The sequence below is a fragment of the Pristiophorus japonicus genome, chromosome 21 (assembly GCF_044704955.1).
Source record: "Pristiophorus japonicus isolate sPriJap1 chromosome 21, sPriJap1.hap1, whole genome shotgun sequence".
Lineage (NCBI taxonomy): Eukaryota > Metazoa > Chordata > Chondrichthyes > Pristiophoridae > Pristiophorus > Pristiophorus japonicus.
In genome coordinates, this window is record NC_091997.1 from 32,162,567 (window position 1) to 32,179,362 (window position 16,796).

The following is a 16,796-nucleotide window of genomic DNA, read 5'->3' on the forward strand; positions in this document are numbered from 1 at the left end:
ATGATAATGTGCAGAAAATCTGTTTTTGTCATTTTGATTTGAGGGATAAATGGCGGCCAAGACACCGGGCGGAACTCAAATAAAAACAGAAAATGCTGGAAATACTTAATACACCGGGCAGCATCTGTGGAGCGAGAAACAGAGTTAAAATTTCAGCTCAGTGACCCTTCCTCAGCAGCAGTCCCGCGGGGTCAAGGATGACTTACTTCCACACTAAAAATGAGTACTCAGGTGACTGACTAACTCATTTTAAAGGGTGGAAGATGCCGGTGCCTAAATTATTGCACACCAGCCACCACACGGGCTTGACAGAGCGAGGTCTTGATCCAGCGGCAAGGGTTCTCCAACTCCCCTGCTCCTTTTCGAAATAGCACCATGGGATCTAACTCCACCTGAGGGGGTAGACGGGGCCTCGGTTTAACGTCTCGTGCGAAAGACGGCACCTCTGACAGTCCAGCACTCCCTCAGCACTGGGAGTGTCAGCCTGGATTTTTGTGCTGAAGTCTCTGGGACTTGAACCCACAACCTGCTGCCCACTGAGAGAGAATGCTTGCAATCATTAGGGGTTTGAGGGAGAGCAGGGGAAGCTTTGGGTTCCACAGAAGCTCCTTGGAATTGGGCGGGAAGTTCAAATGGGAGCCGCCGCGCTCACAGGAGTTGCCGGGTCTACTTCCGCCGTCTGAAAATAGTCCCCAACCTTAACAATCATTCATCGAGCGTTTCTTAAAAGCCCGTGAATGCAACCGATGTGGATGAAATGACAGGTTTCGCCGTATTTCGATTGCTTGCGCGGCGAGCAGAGAAGTACTTCGGTGATAATCGGTTTCAATGGCAGCAATGGAGGAAAGAGGTGCTCGAATGCAACGCGCGATCTGATTGGCCCAGATTAGCGGAGCATCGTCCGGCGCCAAACGCCTCAGGAGTTTAACATTGTTCATCAAATTCGACGAAGATAATTCGGAACAAGGGCGCGGGGCAGGAAAAAATATCAAAACCTGAGTGCTGACCGGGTGACATTTCCCGATTTTGAAATTTAGACGTCGGTTGAAGGCAGAGGCCGGGTCGCTCGACCAATCGGATTCCACGTTAGATAGCGGTGCCAGGAGCGGGGGACTCTCGACCAACCGGACGCCGTGTTAGATAGCAGCTGCGGTTGTGGGGAGCCGCCGAACCAATTGGATTCCGCCTTTGATAGGGGCGACGGTTGAGCGTGCGACGTGATGGCGGGGAGAACCAATGGACCAATCGAACGACATGATGGATAGCGGCGTTTGAAGGGGAGCCGCTCGGCCAATCGCACTCCGCGTTAGATCGTGGCGGCGGTTGAAAGTACGCCGGTCGACCAATCCCCCGCCGCGTTCGACAGCGGCTTGGGGAAGTGGGGGGGGGAAGCCGTTCGACCAATCGAAAGCCGCATTGGATAGCGGCGACGGTTGAGGCGGGTCCAGAGTGGGGGAGGGGTGCGACGCGTTGGCACGGGCGACCAATGAGAGGCCGCCGGCGGTTGAACGTGCGACGTCACGCCGGCGCCGTCGACCAATGGGAGGGCGGCGGCGGTAGACGGGGATGGGTGTGATGAGGGAGTGAGGCGACCCGGGCGGTACTGCGGTCCCCCCCGCGCCGCGCGGTCCTGGAGCTATATCGCTCCGCCGGCCGGCCGGACTCGGCTTTTTTTGCGCAGCCGGGCGAAGGCGTGTGAGGGGGAGAAGCGGGAGCGACTGAGAGAGAGAGAGCGAGTCGGTGTGGAGAGAAAACCCCCGAATCAATAAAACAACCCAACCCCCTTTAAATTAAAAAAAAAAACCACAACCATTTATGGCCGTTTCTGCTTGAAGGGGGAAGAAAAAAAATCCTGGTTGTTTCCCACATGAGATTCGTAAATATGGAGCTTATCACAATCTTAGAGAAAACCGTCTCTCCAGGTAAGGCGCCGCGAGCCTTTTCCTCGACGTTTATCCTCCCGTCTTTTTAATTCCTTTTAAACCAGCGTGTGTTTTTTCTCTTTCAGATCGCAATGAGCTGGAAGCAGCGCAGAAGTTTCTGGAACAGGCGGCTGTTGAGAATTTGGTCAGTGTTTATTTATTTTTGAATGGTTTGAGGTGAAGGGGGGAAACATTTTTTTTTAAAAAGGACGGTTTTTTTAATTGAAAATGGAAAGGGGGGCTAAAGATGAAGGGAGGTTATTTCACCCCCCCCCCCCCCCCAATGTGGATGTTTTTAATTTGAGGCCTTGTCTCTCTCACACACACAAGATGTGAAAATGCCGTCGGGCCCTCACACAGCGAGCGAGGGCACAGCCGAACTCGCTGGCCGGATGCCGGCCGTGCTGTGATTGACGGGCGGTGGCGGCCAATGGTGGCCGAGGGCCGGCCGCGCTCGGCCAATCAGCGCGCGCGCCCGGGGCTGGGTTTCCGGCTTGCCGGCTTGCAAGTGTGGTTGACGGGAAGGGAAGCGGGGCGGCGGCGCCCGGAGCGCACGTTGCCGGCCTGGGCCCTTCATTCGCTCCTTTTCCCCCCCCCCCCCCCCAAACTAACAGGATTCTGTCTGATTTCAACACGTTGCAAACTCACCATTCCCCCCCATCTGCATTAGACACATAGCAAATGCTTAATAACCCCCACTCCCCTTGTATCTTCAAATATTTCTCTGAGATTGGGTAGATTGCTTTTGAAACTCATCATACCCCCTGCATTAAACACATTATAAACCCTCCATCACTACAGGCAGTCCCGAGGTATCGAGGAAGACCTGCTTCCACTCAAAATGTATCCTTAGGCTGAACATCCACATCCCCACATTGCAAACCCTTCACACCCACTTGCATCCTCAAATATTCGTCTCTATTTCTCTCTCAAATTGAGTAGGTTGTTAGTTATGCAAACTCATACACCCTGCATCTTAAAATATTTATTTTAGATTTAGTAGATTGTTATTTAAACACATACAGTGCATTGCAAACTGATCATGCCACTGCATTAAACACAATGAACCCTTAACACCCCTCCTGCATAAAACACACTGCAATCCCTTCACACCCCCCCTGCATGAAACACATTGCAATCCCTTCACACCCCCCTGCATGAAACACATTGCAATCCCTTCACATTCCCCTGTATCTTCAAATACTTGTGTATATATTTCTCTTTTAGATTGAGTACACCTTTGCTGGGGAGTCTAGAACCAGGGGTCACAGTCTCAGAATAAGGGTTCGGCCATTTAAGACTGAGATGAGGAGAAATGTCTTCACTCAGAGGGTGGTGAATCTTTGGAATTCTCTGCCCCAGAGGGCTGTGGATACTTGGTCTTTGAGTATATTCAAGACAGAGATCGATAGAGTTTTGGACTCTAGTGGAATCAAGGGATATGGGGAGCGGGCAGGAAAGTGGAGTTGAGGCAGATGATCAACCATGATATTGAATGGCGGAGTGGGCTCGATGGGCCATAAAACTCCTATTTCTTATGTTTTAATATTTCCCCCATGGCCTGTACAATTTAGGGATTTCTATCATGAATAAGGATCCCATATATGAAGGGGAACAGATAGGGTAGATAGAGAGAAACTATTCCTGCTGTTTGGGGAAGTCTAAAAATTAGAGCCAGACTTTTCAGGAGTGAAATTAGGAAACACTTCTACGCACAGACTGGTAGATGTTTGGATCTCTTTTAAATCTGAGATTTAGATTTTTGGAATATGGGGCTATGGCAGTATTTGGAGTTGGGTCGCAGATCAGCCACGATCTCATTGAATGGCAAAGCAGGCTCGAGAGGCTGAATGGCCTCCTGTTCCTATGTTCTATAATTTTTGTGTTTACTTCTATTTCTTAATTGGTAAATGTGTGTGGGGAACTCCACACTACATTGGATAAATATATCCTCATCTATTGCATTTAATGAAATACCTGGTCAAGGAAGCCTTTTAAGATTTTACAATCCCAATGGATTGTTTTCCTAATTTATCATAAGGACAAGGTCTGTGGGTAATAGGTACATTTTGAGCTTGTATGCAAATGTTATTTATGGAGCTAGTTTCTGTCCGATCCATGCTAAGATTGCTGCAGTCTTCTATTTTATTGATGGTTAATGTTATCGAGTGCATTTTAGGTAATGAATTCTTAATTTATATTTTGATTTATAGAAAGTTACTTGAATAATGTGTGCATATCGGGTTATTTTGAGCTGAGTAAACTTCAGACAGTGCTGCATTTTAATGTTAGAAACCATTTTAATTTCATGTCTTTGTAAAAATACATTGGCAGTTCAGTGAAATATATTGACTTGCTGGCATTTTTATCACTGAAATTAGCTTATTTCAGATTCTTCAACATATTGTAGGAAAGTATCTTTCTAGTTTTTTGCTATAAGTGCGTAGTATTTGACAGTTCGCTAATAAGTGCTTGCGTAAGTGAGTAGCCTTAGCATATAATTCTCGAAATCCTGTTGAGAAAAATATCCGATTTAAAAAAGGTTAGTATATCAATGTTTTAATCGCTTATATTTTGCTAAACACCTGGTTGCAGGTACATGATAAATAACACACTGCATCATCGACCCTCAGGAGGCTACTTGTTAGGTGCTGACAAGGGGGAGTTTTACCTGCTAGCAGAACCTAGAATGTGTTTGCTGTATCAAAATACATGTAAGATTGAGTTGGTTGCCTCAACCATGTCAATCTGACCACCTGCTACAGCTTTTGGGATGGTCAATTATAGCTGGGCTTTGGTTGTTGAGAACTGCTTCCTCCATCCAATTGGACATTGGGAGTCAGCGGAGGAAGAAAGGTGGTGAGTAAAAAGTTTTTTTTAAATTGCAGATTAGAAAGTATAGGCCCTACTAGGTGGAGGGTGAGACATAAAATTGAAACCCTACACAAAATAGGTACCGGAGAAGAAAGGATGCAATGGGAACAACTGTGTAACCTGAGTCGTTAAATTTTTATTGAAGGCGGGCGAGTGAATTTTGTATTGCGGGATAGAACACTGTCAAATCTCGTCACTTGCTGCCTGTTCTGGTTGTTCCTAGGTCAGGTATAGCACAGCATGTGCAGATTAAAGCTCCCTCTGTTCGCTCTTGGATTAATGTGCCTAAACTCAGCAGTAAAAGATAACTCCTAACAGTGTGACGTTTTCTACTTCCCATTACCAGCACCCCTGTGGCCTCCGATTGCTGGTTAATGCCAAATTGCGACTGTCTCTGTGGCTCCGTGCAGAATAGTCATTCTGTCTCCAGCTTAATTCGCCTTGGAGCCTACTCCAGCCAAGAGGAATCGGAGGTGAAAAGCCCTTGTCTTGACACAATGCTATCCTGTACGTCCAAATTTATTCTAATTATAAATTGAGTTCAAATATTTTTTTAGTTAAAACAGCAATACTGAAGGCTGTTCAACAATGGAGCAGGAATTGGTGAATATTTTGAGTTGCTTATTACTGTGATGGTGATTGTTTCAGCATCACAATTCATGAGTTGAAACTTAGTAAACCAGTTAACTTCCTCAGTCCCAGGCAAGATTTCCCTCACCTGCTAAGGGTTCATTTAGGTGTCATCAAATAGAGATCGACCTGAATAATGGAATGATTTGCAGTTCGAGAAAAGAACGGGGAGAAGGATACGATTCTTGTAATATACAAAAAAAACATAGTATTTTACAGCACAGGAACAGACCATTTGGCCCAATTGGTGTCTGCCGCTGTTTATGCTCCAAACGTGCTTCCTGCCTCGCTACTTCATCTTGCGTCTTTCTATTCTGTTCTCCCTCATACTTATAGACCTGCATAAAATAAGTGCAAACTTGGGTCCCTGAAGCCTTTTCTCAATCTAGCCTGTCAGTCGGAATTTCTGATGATTGCCTGGTTCATACCTACCTCTCATCAGTTCATTCTTGAGGCTATGTAGTGAGGTTTAAAAGGGAGGTGTCCCAACTTCCATGTAGCTGCTCCCAAACCCATGACTTTTACCACCTCGAAGGACATGAGCAGCAGGCGCATGGGGACACCATCACTTCCCAAGTCACGCTCCACCCTGACCTGGAAATATATCGCCCGTTCCTTCATTGTCATTGGGTCAAAATCCTGGAACTCCCTCCCTGACAGCACTGGGCGCACCTTCACCACAAGGACTGCAGCGGTTCAAGAAGGCGGCTCACCACCACCTTCTCAAGGGCAGTTAGGGATCGGCATTAAATGCTGGCCTTGCCAGCAATGCTTACATCCCACGAATGAATTTTAAAAAAATAGCTCAGTCCTTTTAGTAAATGGTTCTTGTAGACAAAGAAAGGTCCAAGTTTGATTCCTGTTTTGTGTTGCGTTAAATGATCACGATTGAGGTGGTGACAGAGGCAGTACAATTGTCCTCGGTGCCCCTGGGCTAGCAAGGGGGCAACGATCAGCCAGTGTTCCCACTCTTGACCGATGCCCAATGACCCTACTGGAAAATTCACTGTTGGGGGACAACAGGATTCTGCTCAGCTGAGATATCCCCACAATGTTAACACTTGATTTCTTGGTTTGCTTGGGTGTAAGGTGCAAGTGATAGCACCTCCAGAGAAGTAGCCATGTCTACAGTTTTGTGGAGACAGGTGCAGGTCCCAGGTTTGCCCAACTCTACTCTAGGTGAACCAATCTTCTCTCTGGCCAGCTCCACAATCGCAAGATGAGGCGAGACTGTCCTGGTCAACAAGAGGTTGGGTGTACAGCACTGGTGATCTATGAGTGAACCAAGTCCCAAGCAATTTCTCCAGTTGGAGCTGAAACATAAGTGTAATCGTCTCTGCTCCAACGTTGTTCTAGGCTCTCTGTACCGAGGTAGCTAGGCAAGTCTGGTCTAAGTGGCTGGAATACTGCAAGTGCATTGGAACACAATGTCGCTGGCCTCTTCCACAATCCTGAAGCACACCTCGGGTGAAACAATAATTGTCATTTGTTTTTTGGAAACAGGCCTGGCAGAGCCCATTTGGTGAGCAAGGAGAAGGTGAATGGAAAATTAGAAGAGGCTGCTGGAGTTAGGTGGGGGATTTAAAATTGGCCAGGATTCCAGCTCCTGATGGAAGTGAGGCCAGGATTTCGTTTGGCTCTGATGAGTATGGTAACTTGCCTGTGTGGAGGTGGACACTTCAAATGATCATTTGGAAAACATAGAAAATAGGTGCAGGAGTAGGCCCTTTGAGCCTGCACCACCATTCAATATGATCACTGATCATGCATTTCAGTACCCCATTCCTGCTTTCAATCCATACCCCTTGATCCCTTTAGTCGTGAGGGCCACATCTAACTCCCTTTTGAATATATCTAACGAACTGGCCTCAACAACTTTCTGTGGTAGAGAATTCCACATGCCCACAGAAACGAGAAGTTTCTGCTCATCTCTGTCCTAAATGGCTTACCCCTTATCCTTAGACTGACCCCTGGTTCTGGAATTCCCCAACATTGGGAACATTCTTCCTGCATCTAACCTGTCCAATCCAATCAGAATTTTATGTTTCTATGAGATCTCCTCTCATTCTTCTAAATTCTAGCCTAGTCGATCCAGTCTTTCTTCATGTCAGTCCTGTCATCCTGGGAATCAGTCTGGTGAACCTTTGCTGCACTCCCTCAATAGCAAGAACGTCCTTCCTCAGATTAGGAGACCAAAACTGTACACAATATTCAAGGTGTGGCCTTACCAAGGCCCTGTACAACTGTAGTAAGACCTGCTCCTATACTCGAATCCTGTCACAATGTAGGTCAGCATGCCATTTGCTTTCTTCACCGCCTGCTGTACCTGCATGTCAGCCTTCAATGACTGATGTACCATGCCACTCGGGTCTCGTTGCACCTCCCTCTTTAACAATCTGTCACCATTCAGATAATCAGCCCTCCTGTTTTTACCACCAAAGTGGATAACCTCACATTTATCCACATTATACCGCAGCTGCCATATTTGCCCACTCACCTAACTTGTCCAAATCAACCTGCAGCCTCTTAGCATTCTCCTCACAGCTCACACCACCACCCAGCTTAGTGTCATCTGCAAACTTGGAGATATTGCATTCAGTTCCTTTGTATAAATCATTTAATGTATATTGTAAATAGCTGGGCTCCCAGCACTGAACTTTGCGGTACCCCACTAGTCACTGCCTGCCATTCTGAAAAGGACCTGTTTATTCCGACACTCTGCTTCCTGTCTGCCAACCAGTTCTCTATCCACGTCAGTATATTACCCCCAATACCATGTGCTTTAATTTTGCACACTATTCTCTTTTATGTGGGACCTTGTCAAAAGCCTTTGAAAGTCTAAATGCACCACATCCACTGGCTCCCTCTTGTCCACTCTACTAGTAACATCCTCAAAAAATTCTAGAAGATTTGTCAAGCATGATTTTCCTTTCATAAATCCATGCTGACTTGGACCGATCCTGTCACTGCTTTCCAAATGCGCTGCTATTTCATCCTTAATAATGGATTCCAACATTTTCCTCACCACTGATGTCAGGCTGACCGGTCTTTAATTCCCTGTTTTTTCTCTCTCTCTTAAAAAGTGGGGTTACATTAGCTACCCTCCAGTCGATAAGAATTGATCCAGAGTTGATAGACTGTTGGAAAATGACCACCAATGCACCCACTATTTCTAGGGCCACTTCCTTAAGTGCTCTGGGATGCAGACTATCAGGCCCTGGGGATTTATCAGCCTTAAATCCCATCAATTTCCCAAACACAATTTGCTGACTAATAAGGATTTCCTTTAGTTCCTCCTTCTCGCTAGACCCTCGGTTCCCGAGTGTTTCCGGAATTTCCCTAGTATTTGGAAACGGTAATGCACCTATCGAACTGGACCAGCAGGAAATCAATACGTTCCGGAGGGAAGAACGTTGGGAATATTTAAAACATTTAACATTTTTTAAAAAAAAGATAAGCAGAGTGGTTACACAATTCAGGCAACTCCTCAGGTAGCTATTTTTAAACCTAGGTATCTTTTAAGTGCTGCAAGTTTATTTGTGTCCAATAAACGCCCGAGGCCCCCCCAACACACCCTGCCCCCACCCGAGGCCCCCTAACGCGCCCTGCCCTCGCCCGAGGCCCCCCAACGCACCCTGCCCCCGCCCGAGGCCCCCCCAAGAAAAAGCCTGTGGTCAATAATTTACTGAGAGAATACACAGATGCTAACTTTTATCCTGCTGTTTGGTGCATTGGGTTGGTGTACCAGTGTGTCACTCTCCATTATGCTATAAGGGCGTTGATCCTACGTTTCCACTGGTTTTGGACAAATAACTTCAGCAATTTTTTCAGGTGGGTATTTTCAACTTGCTAACTTGGAGGTTTTCCCAATAAGTGTTTGATTCTGAGTTCTGGCACTTGGGGGTTAAGAAAGTGGATACTGTACTGCTTCCTTTAAGCAAGATCTCTATTCTGGCCAGGGACACTTGAATGATCTAATCGTTTAATGTACCATAAATATGCCATTGGTTTTAAACATGTCACTGAAAACAAAAATGCTTTAAAGTTATGGAAAAGACTCTCCCTTCTGTCCACAGGAATGAGCGGTAGGTAAAGGGATAACTTAAGAAATTCCAACTAGGGAACTGGTGTATCGATTAAAATATAACAATCGACTGATAGTGTAAGTCTACTTGCTGTATTGTCAAAGATAGATTTGACTGCCTCTTTGGAAACTCCAGTTTCTCAATTTCACCTGAATTTTGCCAGTACTCTTAACATTTTTATTCCCTGAATGCATGCTTGCTGCAGAGTTCTACAGGTTGAACTTCTCTTATCCGAACCCTTGGGTCCTGGCCTGTTCTGGATAAGGGATTTTTTCCGGACAAGGAGTGGTCACGTTAAATTGGATGGTACGGGTACCGAGCAAGGGGATATTGGGGCTGGGAATGCGGCAGAGAGATCATGGCGGCGGGGGGGGGGTGGCGGCAGGCATGGTGGATTGCGGGAGTCGGCAGCAAGGGAAGGACTTCCAATTTGTTCATGCCGGAGTTCTGCGCATGCGCCACCCGGTGGCCGTGAATGGTTCTGGATGAGGGGTGGTTCCAGATAAGGGAGTTCTGGATGAGGGAGGTTCAACCTGTATTTCTGAACATAAAATGGAACCCTTGGTAGCAAAATTGTCAAAACAAGCAGGAAACCAATGGGCGACCTGTCAAATCAAAAAAGCTGGCGGAAACTTGATATGTGGCTAATGATTTTAGTTGCCTCCCCTTGCGCTGCGTGTTGGGTTAGGGTTAGTGGTCTGCTCAGCGCTAACAGACCCAACATTTAAGAAAGGCACATGGCGGCAGGTACAGTGGGATCGCGACCCACTGGAGGGGGAGAGCACTTTCGAACCTGACCTTCAAAATCCAGCCCACTGGTTCCACTTGTGGGAGAATCCAAAACTAGGAGTTAAATACACGATAGTTACTAATAAATCCAATAGGCAAATAAGGAGAAATTTATTTACTCAGAGTGGAATTCGCTGCCACGGGAAGTGGTTGAGGCAAATGTCTTGGATGCTTTCAAAAGAAAACTAGAGGAGTACATGAGAGAAAAGGGAATAGAAAGATACGCTGAAAGGCTGAGAATAGGTAGGTGCAATGGGAGGAGACTCGATGGAGTAGAGACACCAGCACAGATTAATTGGCCTGAATGGATTGTTGCTGTGCTGTATATTCTATGTAGAACAGTGCTGCTTTACACACCATATATCTTAATGTTATATTTTAACAATCATTTCAGACCTATTTTCTTCAGCAATTTTCTTGTTTGCATTTTACAAGTTTAAAAAAAATGTTTGTGCTTTCATATTGGAAGCATTTCATCAATTTAGAGATGGTTTTCCAGCCCTTGAATATGGAGCAGGGCATTCAACAGCTATGAAATGTCACATATATAATCTTCTAGTATTATGTTACACTCAACACTACTTAGTTGAAGTGTGATCTCTTAATCCAGTGAACATACTGATATTTATTAGCAGTTTTACTGAAGCAGATTCCTGTAAAGTTGTGTTACTTACTGCTGGTACCTTATACCTGGTCTGTTACTTTATGGGGCAATTTCAGTTATCTGAAATTGTCAAGAGTGTTTTGGAGAAGAGAAAAATTGTTGTGAAATTTTGATTCGCTAGATTTTTGTAACATCTTGCAGCCAAATAGTATATAGGTGTTTTATTTTCTGCTGTCCAATGCAATAATAAGGGTAGCGAGGCAATTAAATTAACGTAACTTGCTAAAAAAATGTGTCGTGTTTAATATCCACTTATTACTGTCTCTCATTGCTATGTTTTTTTTAATTTATAGCTTCAAGAAGCAGTAAATCTCTTTTGTACAACACTCAACATCATGAGATTCTGCCCCGGAGACACCATGAATGCTGCCCACTGCTCCCCAATGTGTCAAAAATGTGTCATGTGCCATTTTGAGCATAAATGGCAAGAAAATCTTCTAAGTGGCTATCAATAATTGTTCTCTGGTACTTGGAGATCGCAGTTAAAGCATTTCTCCACGTGGTCTAGGTCACCCACCCTCGCCATACACTATTCCCTGGCCAGGAAACTCATGATTTCTACTCTTTGTTTCCCACCCCCTTGGCTGGCTTACTGAGATCTGAATGTGTGGGAAGTTGGATGTGAATCCTCTACAGTGCCCTTTGACTGTCCCAGGTTTTCATCAATTTGTGGTTGCATTGAATGGCAATGCTCGATTAGAACTAGTTGCCATTGATGACATGGACAATAGGAGACTTCAGTTTGCTTCTGATTTCTGAGCCAAAGGAGCTTATTTACAGCCCGAGAATGCAGCCTCTGTAGAACTCCCCAACTTATAACCTTGTAGTAGTGTTGCCCACTGCTCCCCATTCATGGTGTCCCTGGGGCAGAATCTCATGTTGAGAGTTGTACAAAAGAGATTTACTACTTCTTGAAGATATAAATTTAAAAAAACATAGCAATGGGGAGAGACAGCAATAAGTGGGTAACTGTTTATTTTAAACAAATATTATTTTCCCTTTTAAGATTTGTACGAAGAAACAAATAGATTTCTTACAAATTTAAACCCCAGGACTATATTGGTACTATGTGGCAGGCATGCAACATGTATAAATCAGAATTGTCATAAAGTGAGTAACTTAATGAAGTGGTTATTGTAACTGAAGATAATTGAACTCCTTGTTGGAGTCATCCAGTACCTAGATATGCCTGCTCACCTTTTCAGTATAATACTTATTCCAACAGAGTGTGTTGCCTCTGCAACCTCTTTCTGATGGGAGGAATTAGAAGCACATCTCTACAGCCAGTCATAGTGAACTCATGGTTTTGTTGCTGATTCAAATTTTCATGTAAATATATCGCACATGAAAATATTTCAAAAAGATTTAAAAAGTAACAATTAAAAAAAAATGTTAGCACATTTTTATTGTTTCACAGCGTTCAGTATGCAATATATTGCAGTACTGAATGATACTTGCAGCTTTCCAAGAAAAGGACATTTAATTACAGATATTGCTGTGTCTGTCTCACCTGATCAGCTCTTTCTAGGGAGCCCTGCTAACTATGGGTGGTAGGATAACTCTGGTCTGTGCTGTTAACAACTATACACATTTCTGGGTGCTCCCATGCAGAATACTTAGCTCAAGGTTAGAAGGCTCAAGAGATCTGCTATTTTCATTGGTGGTGATACATCATACAATGTGGTGAAATATATATGGGGTTGAAATTCTGCAGGTTTTCCCGTTGTTTCTTGGTGGAAGAGCCATGGAAATCCCGGGAAAACGGTTCAAGCATTATAATTTTCCAGAATTTTCAAGGCTTTAACACAAAGTGTGGCAGGTGAGCGGGACAACTTCCACAGAAATTCATCTTCATTGTACTTTTATGCTTCGATACTGCGTTCACTGGCAGCATGCCCCATATCCTCGACCAAGTCTGTTTTAGATTTTATTTTTGTTGGGGTCTGGATGGTGCTTGCATTTATTGTTCATCCCTAGTTGCTTGGAGGCTGTTGAGTCAAATCACGTAGACCAGACCAGGTATGAATCCTAAAATGATGCAGCACCAAAGGAGGCCATTCGGCCCATCGTGCCTGTGCCGACTATTTGGCAAAACTATCCAATTAATCCCACTCCCCTGCTCTTTCCCCATAGCCCTGTTACTTTTTTTTCTTTTCAAGTATTTATCCAATTCCCTTCTGAAAGTTACTGTTGAATCTGCTTCCTCCACCCTTTCAGGTAGTGTGTTCCACAATGTTTTTTTTTTAAGTTTCTTTGTCAGCTGGTTGTTTTGCACTGGCCTTAAATCCACGCCCTCCAGTTATCGACCCTTCTGACAGCGGAAACAGCTTCTCCTTATTTACACTATTAAAACCACTCATGATTTTAAGACACTATAGGAGCAGGAGTAGGCCATTCAGCCCTTTAGACCTACTGTGCCATTCAATATCATGTCTGATTTATCTTGCCTCCACCTTCCATTACCCCATATCCCTTGGTTCTCTAATCTGTCAAAAATCTATTAATCTCTGTCTTGAAAATACTGAACGACTCCGCATCCACATCCCTCTGGGGTAGAGATTTCTAAAGATTCACAACGCGGAGTGAAGAAATTTCTCCTCATCTCAGTCCTAAATAGCCGACTCCTTGTTCTATAACTGGCCCCTCGTTCTAAACACTGCAGCCAGGGGAAATGGTTTCTCAGCATCTGCATTGTCAAGCCCCTTAAGAATCATAGAAATTTACGGCACAGAAGGAGGCCGTTTGGAATTTATACGTTTTGATGAGATCATTTCGTTGTTCTAAACTCTGGGAATATAAGCCTCGTCTACTCATTTTGAACACCTCAGTCAAATTTTTCTCAACATTCTCTGATCCAGGAACAACAACCCCAATTTCTCCAGTCTCTCCACATAACTGAAATTCCTCATCTGTGGTGCCGTTCTATTAAATCTCCTCTGCACCCTCTCCAAGTCTTTAACATTGTTCCAAAAGTGTGGTGCCCAGAATTAAAGACACTATTCCAGCTGAGGCCAAACCAGTTTTTTTAATAAAGGTTTAGCATAACTTCCTGGCTTTTGTACTCTCTTCCTCTATTAATAAAGCCCAGGATCCTGAATGCTTTTATTAACAGCCTTCTCAACTTGTCCTGCCACCATCATATAATTGTTAACATGCACCCCCACTCTCTGTTCCTGCACCACCATTAAAATGGGCAGGTTCTACTGAAGGACATTAATGAGTTTTACGACAGTCCAGAAGCTTTCGTGGTCATTTCTGATGCTAAAGCACAAATTGACAGATTGATGAATTGATTCCTGTTTGCCATGGTGGGGTTTGAACTCTCAATGTCTGGATTATTAGTCCGGTGTCTTAACCACTGGGCTTCCAATGCCTTGTTTTTGAGGTGTGCATGAATGTCCAAGGCTGTTCTTCCCTACTGAATGAAGCATCCAAGATACCTAACTTGCTCTGTAGTTAATGATGATCAATCATCTAGTTTATAGTACTAATCTATCGAATGCAGGATATTTTGCTGACATCTGCCTGTGGGTGTCAGCTCAGTGTTGCAAAAGAATAGTTTGCTGGTGATGGAAGAAAACAAAGCAATGTTGCTGCAGCAGTTTTATTTTTAATTGCAGTGCAGAACACTTTTCTGTAAACTGAAAATGCTGGGAGGAGGTTAACTGCAGCAAATCTGATCAGTGTGTCATTGGGTAAACGCCTACTGTGAAACTGAACTATACAAACCAGAATGTTCACTAGTCTGTGCTGTTAGGAAATTTCAGCTGGATAGTATTTGGGCTGTGGCCATGGGAGAAATTGAAACCAGCAGTTGTTCCCATTCCTGATAGCTCTTCACTGATTCCTGCTGGTAAGTACTCTTGGTGGCAGTTGAGGACCGATAAATGCCACTTTAACTCCCATTCTGTGTCCTTCAATTGCTTTGCTTCTCCACAAATGTATTAACATCCTAATTTTTCACTTGTGTCCCCTTGCCACTACCTGCTGTCCCACTGTCACTTTGTGAAAAGTTCCAAATGACTGGTGATGCTGGGCTATGACTCCACATGGAACAAGTAGCTTTTACATTTGGATAATAGCTGCTGTACTTACTGCCACTAGTGTAATGTTCACTCAGTTGTAGATGCCTTTGCCTCTAAGTCAGAAGGTTGTGGATTCAAGCTACACTGTAGAACATGAGCACTTAATTTAGGCTGACTGTCCAGTGCAGTATTGGAGGTGTTTTCTTAGTGGCCTGTGAAGAAAAGTATGGGGAAAATCTATGTCTTCGATAACTTAACCTCCTCGTACTTCTAGTGTGCATCCTCTGTATCTGAGATGTCAGTTGCACAGCCTTCTATCAATGCCCACCTATGGCAAGGTACCACGCATAAATCTTCTCTCCAAAAGAGAAGTGACCACAGCCTCTGCTCAGTTCTTGGTCTGAGTTCTGTTAACTGGGGACTTGAATCTGGCTCTGTTCCTGCTTTCTGACCCTGACTATTAGTGCTCTAATATTAATTGCAACCCTCGTGGATAGCTGCTAGATGGCTTTCACCATTGTTGTATTAAGTTTTAATTCTTTTTAACCACCATTTCTATTGTATCAGTTACATAGGAGAGAATGTTTTAAAGCCAAAAAACATCCAGGGCTCTTGCACAAATTAAATCAGAAATACACTATTGGTAATAATGGGAATTGTGATGACTGAAGTAACTTTTTTCCCCTCCCATTTCCCTCTCTCAATTTAGCCTACCTTCTTGGTGGAACTCTCAAAAGTACTAGCAAACCCAGGAAACAGTCAAGTTGCTCGAATTGCAGCTGGTCTACAAATCAAGAACTCGTTGACATCCAAGGACCTTGATGTCAAGACACAGTATCAGCAGAGGTGGCTGGCAATTGACAGCAATGCTCGTCGCGAAATCAAAACTTTTGTAAGTTAAGGAGGCTATGATAACTTTTTAAAATCATTTTAGAATTGACATTCTTTAATATTTTTTATGGGGCAGGGAGGTTGGATGCTATTCCAAACATAATTTTAGACTTGCCATAATAGGAATCTAACTGGGAAAATGAAACACAAAAACCCTTCACATTTCTTGGATTTGTTTTTAATGTGGGTTAAATAGTGTTCTTTTTAGCAACAGTTTTATTTGTGTCTGGGTAAAATCTGCAATTTTTCAGTGGATGGAGCAATCGAACCTCCCCTTGCCCATGTGGGGCTGCAGTTCTGTGTGTACATGACTAATTTTTCGACAACTGTTAGTTTTCTAGATTTTAAGATGCTTGCATGCAAAAAAGGTTTAGGAGAGAATTTTTCCATTGCAGTAGGTATTAATATATTGCGATTCTTCACTATTCCATGCGCTGAATGACACATTAGATTGTGTTGTCCTGCATCCCGGATCTGGTGCAGATTTGTTTATTCAGAAACTTTATTTTTTAAATTCCCAGTTTATAATATGTTTGGGCAGTCTCCAGGTTCTGGTAGATGGATCTGTAATGCATTGGTCTGGCAATTCAGAAAAATATCAAACTAACGTTCATTTGCAAAAGATTATTAATAATTGCATATCAAAAATTGCTTGCAACTTTAGTTTTACAGCCAGTAACTTAATTACCTTAAGTGATGTGATTAAATGATTATCTAATTTTAACTAGGCATTCGGGATATTTGCAGGTTGTATATTCATGGATTAATGTTCGTGCAGGTGTAGTGTTGCTTATAATATGGGTTTTGTGGAACATAAGGTTTTTTGAAAAAATACTTTTTCAAGACGAGCATTAAAGCAGATATAATCTGGACACAAAATTGTGCAGCTTGTATATTCATGTTTGCAATTGCTTTG

At 43.8% G+C, this 16,796-nt stretch overlaps 1 protein-coding gene across 1 annotated transcript in view; it reads left to right on the top strand.

Moving 5' to 3' along the window:
- Window positions 1-1,584: 1,584 nt before the first annotated feature.
- kpnb1 (karyopherin (importin) beta 1) overlaps window positions 1,585-16,796 on the top strand; it is a 47,647-nt gene continuing 32,435 nt past the window's right edge. The window contains exons 1-3 of the mRNA XM_070864547.1: window positions 1,585-1,922; window positions 2,009-2,067; window positions 15,699-15,881. Coding sequence (XP_070720648.1) covers window positions 1,868-1,922; window positions 2,009-2,067; window positions 15,699-15,881 — 297 coding nt within the window. The 5' untranslated portion in view covers window positions 1,585-1,867. The remainder of the gene's footprint in view (window positions 1,923-2,008; window positions 2,068-15,698; window positions 15,882-16,796) is intronic.